The 7,466-nt window shown below is 42.5% G+C and overlaps 1 protein-coding gene across 1 annotated transcript in view; it reads right to left on the bottom strand.

The window, feature by feature from the left end:
• SLC30A4 (solute carrier family 30 (zinc transporter), member 4) overlaps positions 1-7,460 on the bottom strand; it is a 44,247-nt gene extending 36,787 nt beyond the window's left edge. The window contains exon 1 of the mRNA XM_011992107.1: positions 7,023-7,460. Coding sequence (XP_011847497.1) covers positions 7,023-7,413 — 391 coding nt within the window. The 5' untranslated portion in view covers positions 7,414-7,460. The remainder of the gene's footprint in view (positions 1-7,022) is intronic.
• Positions 7,461-7,466: the final 6 nt, after the last annotated feature.

A 7,466-nucleotide genomic window follows, 5' to 3' on the forward strand; every position in this document is an offset into this window, starting at 1 on the left:
TTTTTTTTTTTTTTTTTTGAGACAGAGTCTCACTCTATCACCCAGGTTGGAGTACAGTGGTGCAATCTCAGCTCACTGCAACTTCCGCCTTCTGGGTTCAAGCAATTCTCCTGCCTCAGCCTCCTGAGTAGCTGGGATTGCAAGCATGTGCTACCACGCCCGGCTAATTTTTGTATTTTTAGTAGAGATGGTGTTTCATCATGTTAGCCAGGCTGGTCTTGAACCCCTAACCTCAGGTGATTGCCCGCCTTGGCCTCCCAAAGTGCTAGGATTACAGGCATGAGCCACCACACCTGGCCTCTAAATTGTTTTTGCCCTTTCTCTCCAATTATACAACTTTTTGCTCAATTCTATGAGACAGTACCTTAATTCATCTTCTTTTTTTGAGACAGGGTCTTGCTCTGTTGTCCAGGCTGCAGTTCAGTGGCACAATCATGGCTCACTGTGGCCTGGACCTCCTGGGCTTAAGTGATCCTCCCACCTCAGCCTCCTTTGTAGCTGGGATAACAGGCATGTGCCACCACACCTCACTAATTTTTTATTTTTATTAGAGACAAGGTGTCACTATGTTGCCCAGGCTGGTCTTGAATTCTTGAGCTTAAGCAATCCTCCTGCCTTAGCCTCCTAAGTTGCTGGGACTACAGGAGCATGACACCATGCTTGGCTTTTTTTTTTTTTTTTTTTTTCCCCCAATTTTTAGTAAAGATGAAGTCTCACTATACTGCCCAGGCTGATCTCGAATTCCTGGGCTCATGTGATCTTCCCACCTCAGCCTCCCACAGTGCTGTGATTTCAGGCATGAGCCACTGCACCCAGCCCTTAATTTATCTTCTAACTTTTCTGTGGAGTTTAAAAGAAATTTCAACTATATGTTTTTACTGTGCAAAAGCTCTTTTCTTTATCCTGAATTTCTTTGTTTAATTTTTTTGAGACAGGATCTCACTGTCACCCAGGCTGGAGTGCAATTGCACAAACACTGGGCTCACCACAGTCTCAACTTCTTGGCATCAAGTGATCCTCCCACCTTAGCCTCCTAAGTAGCTGGGACCACAGGTAGGCACCACCATGACCTACTATTTTTCTTTCTTTGTTTCTTGTTTTGTAGAGACAGGGCCTTGCCATGTTGCCCAGGTTGGTCTTGAACTTCTGGGCTGAAGAACACTGAAGAACTCCTGCCTCAGCCTCCCAAAGTGCTAGTATTATAGGCATGAGCTACTGTGGCCACCCTGAATTTCTATTTTAAAGCAGTCTGTTCTTGCTTCATGGATACATGATCTTCTTTTATCTCTGAGTATACTAATTATATAATTTTACTATTATATCTGACTGGTTCTTAAATAGGTTTAACTAGCTTTCCTTATTTTAGCCGCCTTCTTCACCCACACTTCCAGAGGTACCTGATATAACCAATCTGGAGCCTACTTAGGATTTTCTAGTGCAGTAGTTCTCAGATATGGTCCCTGAATCAGCAGTGTTAGCATGTCCTGGCATCTTGTGTTTTAACAAGTTCTCTATGTGATTCTGATGCACACTAAAGCTTCAGAATCACTGCTATAGTATAAACTGGGTTGGTTCTCAGCCTTCCCCACTGCTGGCTTAGGTGTATGCTTTCTTGAGTCTACTAAGTCAGTTACCTCTTTATCTGTTTCCTTTCCAGTTTCCAAAATTTTTGTAGCTATCTTTTCCTCTCCAGTTTTCCTCATATGCATGGATTTATATCTTAAAAAAAATATCTTTATTGTATAAGAGGCCAGGTATGGTGGCTCATGCTTGTAATCCCAGCACTTTGGGAGGCCAAAGTGGGCGGATCACTTGAGGTCAGGAGTTTAAGACCAGCCTGGCCAACATGGTGAAACCCTGTCTCTACTAAAAATACTAAAAATTAGCTGGGTGTGGTGGTGTGCACCTGTAGTCCCAGCTACTCAAGAGGCTGAGGCAGGAGAATCACTTGAACCCAGGAGGCGGAGGCTGCAGTGAGCTGAGATGGTGCCACTGCACTCCAGCCTGAGTGACAGAGCGAGACTCCATTAAAAAAAAATCCCCTGATTGTATAAGAGAGGCATCAGGAACAAGCAAAATTAGATGCATGAGTTCAATTTGCCATCTTTACCTGGAAGGTTATATTCACTCTCAATTAAGCATTTTCATTTTCAATAAAAATGCAATTGTAACTCTGTTACCAAATCCAAAGGATATTTTAGTTCTCATCTAATTAGGCCTCTCAACAGTTTCAACCTATTTATTTCCACTTTGAAATACTTTTCTTTTTTTTTTTTTTTTTTTGAGATGGAGTCTCGCTCTGTGGCCCAGGCTGGAGTGCAGTGACCGGATCTCAGCTCACTGCAAGCTCCACCTCCCGGGTTTACGCCATTCTCCTGCCTCAGCCTCCTGAGTAGCTGGGACTACAGGCGCCCACCACCTCGCCCGGCTAGTTTTTTGTATTTTTTAGTAGAGACGGGGTTTCACCGTGTTAGCCAGGATGGTCTCGATCTCCTGATCTCGTGATCTCCTGACCTCGGCCTCCCAAAAAGCTGGGATTACAGGCTTGAGCCACCGTGCCTGGCCAATACTCTCTTTTTTTAAAAAAAAAATTTTGGAACACCTTTTTCCCTCTGCCTGACTTCTAAAGTTGGGAGTTCCTAGAGACTTGAGCTCTCTAGGTAATTTTACCTATTCCTACGGCATTATATACGTATCTCTCTCTACCTTGACCTCTCTTCTAACCACAGACTCATGCTCTTGCTTCCAAGAATATACACTCCAGTCCATTCTTTTTTTTTTTTTTTTTTGAGATGGAGTTTTGCTCTTGTTGCCCAGGCTGGAGTGCAATGACATGATCTCGGCTCCCTGCAACCTCTGCCTCCCGGGTTCAAGTGATTCTCCTGCCTCAGCCTCCCGAGTAGCTGGGATTAAAGGCATGTGCCACTGTGCCTGGCTAATTTTGTATTTTTAGTAGAGATGGGGTTTCGCCATGTTGGTCAGGCTGGTCTCGAACTCCTGATCCATTCTTCACGTAACAGCCAGAGTAATCTTTCAAAAAAGGTAAATCTCATCTTGTTACTCTCCTGCTTAAAACCTTATCTGGTTTTCCACTGCACTTAAAATAAAAACTACACTCATTTAACACGGCCTACCAGGACCTGCCTGATCTCTTCCTCTTGCCTCTTTCCCTCATGGTTACACACTGAAACCAAACTGGCCTTCTTTCTAATTCCTTTTGAAGAATTGAAGGCTTTAGGACCTTGGTACATGCCGTTCTCTTCTCCTGGAAAACTCCTTCACTCTGTTTGGGTAACTCCTACTATTCGTTTTTTTGGCTTAAATGTACCTGGTCCATGCACAAACTATGTCCTACTGGTTACTACATCTTATTGTACCTTGTTCTTTTTCTTCCTAGCACTTAGGACCATCTAAATTTTAAATTTACTTAAGTGTTTAATGTTTGTCTCTTCCATTAGATTCTCCAGATAGTAGGGATCGTAATAGTTTTGTTCTGCATTGTATATTCAGAACATGTAGCACAGTGCCTGGCACATAGTGTAAGTACTCAAAATATACTTCCAAAGAGACGAAAAGAATGGACCTTGACCAAGGTCTCAAAGCAAGTTAAGTGGTAAAGCCAACCAAGTCTATCTCAGATCATTAAATTATTTCTTTTTGTTCCCCTTCTTTTTGAGACAGAGTCTCACTCTGTCACCTGGGGTGGAGTACAGTAGCCAGATCTCAGTTCACTGCAACCTCCGCCCCCTGGGCTCAACCGATCCTGCCACCTCAGCTCCAGAGGAGCTAGGACACAGACACACACCACCAGGTCAGGCTAAGTTTTTGTATTTTTTGGTAGAGAGGGGGTTTCATCATGTTGCGCAGGCGGTCTTGAACTCCTGAGCTCAAGGGATCCTCGGCCTCCCAAAGTGCTGGGATTACAGGCATGAGCCACTGCATCCAGCCAAATTGCCTCTTTTTTTATTACTCCATATTTCCTATATGAGACACTTCCTATACCTGGCCAAACTGCTTCATTTTTAAAAATTATTTCATTTAATGTAGTCTCACTCTGTTGCCCAGGCTGGAGTGCAGTGGCATGATCTCAGCTCACTGTAACCTCTGCCTCCCGGGTCAAAGCGATTTCCAGCTAATTTTTGTATTTTTAGTACAGGCGGGGTTTCACCATGTTGGCCAGGCTGCTCTCGAACTCCTGACCTCAAGTGATCTGCCCGCCTCAGCCTCCCAAAAGTGTTAGGATTTCAGGTGTGAGCCACCGTGCCTGGCCAAATTGCTTCGTTTTTTATTTCTCCATACTTCCTACATAAGATGCTTTATTTCTTTTTCTTTCTTTTTTTGAGACAGAGTCCCATTCTGTCGCCCAGGCTGGAGTGCAGTGGTGCAATCTTGGCTCACTGCAACCTCCACCTCCCAGGTTCAAGCAATTCTTGTGTCTCAGCCTCCCCAGTAGCTGGTACTACGGGCACGCTGTGATGCCTGGCTAATTTTTTTGTGTGTTTAGTAGAGACGGGGTTTCACCATGTTGGCCAGGATGCTTTCCTCCTAACCTCAAGTGATCTGCCTGCCTCGAAGATGCTTTATTTATAAGCGCTTCGGACACACTTTAATAAATGCTGTATTGTATACAACTGAATTCCATATAACATTCTGAATAATATTGTTAATGCTTACCCTAAGTACTACCATCATCTCTGTATTGTTTAACAAAATATTTCCACATTTGAGAATAAAGTCAGTATTTGAAAGGAAATACTTACTGTGGCTTTCATAAAACAACATTTACCAAATAACAGATTTCAGAATTGAGAAGTCAAGACAATTATATCTTAATGATTTTTACTTAGGTGAAATAAACTCTGAATTATTAATCACTTTAAGGAGGGATGCTGTGATTAATGTTATTTTAACTTCAAATATTCAATGTTAACTTCAAAAATCATTAAACCTGAATGACTTGATATTCTAGTTGTGTTAGTTTGGGCAAGTCACCGAATCTTAGTCTGCTGAGACCATGGTGTTTCATCTGGGGCACAGTTTCACTCGTCTTTTAATTTCTTTACAGCTTAAGCATTTATAATTATCTAACAGAATAAAAATTAACTAATTCAACAAGCTTATTGAGTATCTACTTTGTGCCAGTCACTGTTCTAGGTGCTAGGAATTCAGCCTATATTTCAGTGGAAACAGACAGGTAACATTAAATGAGTAAATAAATAAGATATCTCAGATGCTGAGGACTTTGAAAGTTGAAGAGGGAACAGGGGACAAAAGGGATTTACTTTAGTCAGTCAGAAAAGGTCTCTCAAAGGTGTTTTTTTGTTTGTTTTTCATTTTTGGTTTTTTTTTTTTTTTGAGATAGAGTCTTATTCTGTTGCCCATGCTCGACTCACCACAACTTCCGCCTCCCAGGTTCAAGCGATTCTCCTGCTTTAGCCTCCCGAGTAGCTGGGATTACCGGTGCCTGCCACCACGTCCAGCTAATTTTTGTATTTTTTTTTTTTTAGTAGAGACAAAGTTTTACCATGTTGGCCAGGGTGGTCTCAAACTCCTGACCTCAGGTGATCCACCTACCTCGGCCTCCCAAAGTGCTGGGATTAAAGGCATGAGCCACCGCACTCAGCCGGGGTGTCTTTTTAAATAGGACAAGAATGAGAAGAAACTGGCCAAGAAAAGATTTGGGAAAGGCAGTCTATGTAAAGCAGTGTTTTTCAAACTAAGGCCCTGACCTACTGCAGTGGACACATGAAATCCATTTAGTGAGCTGGGACCACAATTGAAAAACTATTTGTATACATCACACGAAGGAAAACTTTTGTTTCAGTTATAAGTATATTATACACATGTGACCTGTGTGTATTCTCATACATATGAAAGCATGCATGCCTAAATGAGTCACAATATGAAGTGTATTTCTTACTATAGTGAGGTCAAAAAATGCTTGAAAGCCACTGAGATAAAAGGACCAGCCACTCTGAACGCCTTAGAGGCAAAAAGAGCTTTGGAGTTGGAGGAGGAAAAAGAAGACCAGCATGGCTGAAGTGAGCCCTGGGGAGGAGTGTTATGAAAGGAGGTAGGAAATGCATGTAATTTTTCCTATATAGAACCCTACAGTCAAGCATCTTAAATCTGGACTGCCACCTGTTTTTGTCATGCTTCATCATTAAGAGATAACATGTGAGAATCATCTCCCTGCTTTAATGTCACTTTATAAACTGTCACTGAAAAGTTAGTAGTTACACCGATCTGACTGAAAATAACCTCTAAATTAAGAATGTATCTTATATTGAGAACGGATTGTTCGTATAATTAAAAAATGAACAAGAAAACAGGCTCATAGAAATCTTGCGGAGTTCTCTGGTTCATTTCAGGCCCTCCTTATAATGTAAAATTTTCATGTTAGTTGGTAATTAATTTTACAAATCTCTTGGCTATAAATACAAAAAGAAACAGCATAAAAGAAACCACTTAGGTCAAATGTAGAGGGAAAAAATGCTGGGACTGTAGATATGGCTCTTCCACTAACTCCCTAAGTGACCCTCACGACTTATTTCACCGGTTTGAGCCCTGGAAACCCTTACATGTTCAAAAAAAAAAAAAAAAAAAAAAGGAGGTGAAGTAGGTGTTCAGTAAGGTCCCTTCATACTGTAAAATTCAATGATCCTAAGTAATTTACGATCATTTACTATTTTAAACGTTGCAAAAATTAACCTGGTATTTTACCAGAACTTTGTAAAAAGAGGAAGTTACACGACATACAATGAAGATAACGTCCTTAACTTTACGGTAGATGACAGTGTTTGAAGAACTAGAAGATAAAGTCAAAGTTATCTCGGGGAGTTTATGTTGTACTTAGATTGAGCTGCACTTTGGAACCGTGTGGCCTTTTCACATGAGATCAGTGTCTTGATAAATACAAACTTCCTGAAAAGATGGGTTAAACCTCAAAGCCTGTGTAACTACAGCTTGACAAAGACTCTCGAGGAAAGGTAAACGGAAAGTGAGTTGGCAACACAACTCACCTACAAGTTCTCCAATCATGAAAAGCAAGTAAAGAACGGCAGCAATGGTCAACCTGGTCTTCACCTTTCTCTGCTTCAGTATCTCTCTCTGTTTGCTGCAGTTGTCACAGGAGTCCACCTTCAAACTCAGCTGACTGTTGGTCAAAGGTAAGTCTTGGTCCAGTAAGGAATCATCGTCGGCCTGGAGGGTCGGGTGCGCCCCGTTAAGAGGCCTTTCCGGGGCTTCGGAACCGTCATCGGCCACCACAACTCGAAGTTTGTTGAATCGAGAAAGCCCCTCGTCCCCCACCTCATCCGAGAAGTCAAAGGCGCTGGTGTCATTCAAAAACAGCGGCGCATCATCCTTCCTCAGCAGAGATTTGAGGCGCTTCCACGCGCCAGAGCCGGCCATGGCAGAGGCTGAGCGGCCGCGGTGCGGAACGGCTTGGGGGAGGCGGACGGCCG

This window comes from Mandrillus leucophaeus, unplaced genomic scaffold, assembly GCF_000951045.1.
Source record: "Mandrillus leucophaeus isolate KB7577 unplaced genomic scaffold, Mleu.le_1.0 Scaffold402, whole genome shotgun sequence".
In the NCBI taxonomy this organism is placed as follows: Eukaryota; Metazoa; Chordata; class Mammalia; order Primates; family Cercopithecidae; genus Mandrillus; species Mandrillus leucophaeus.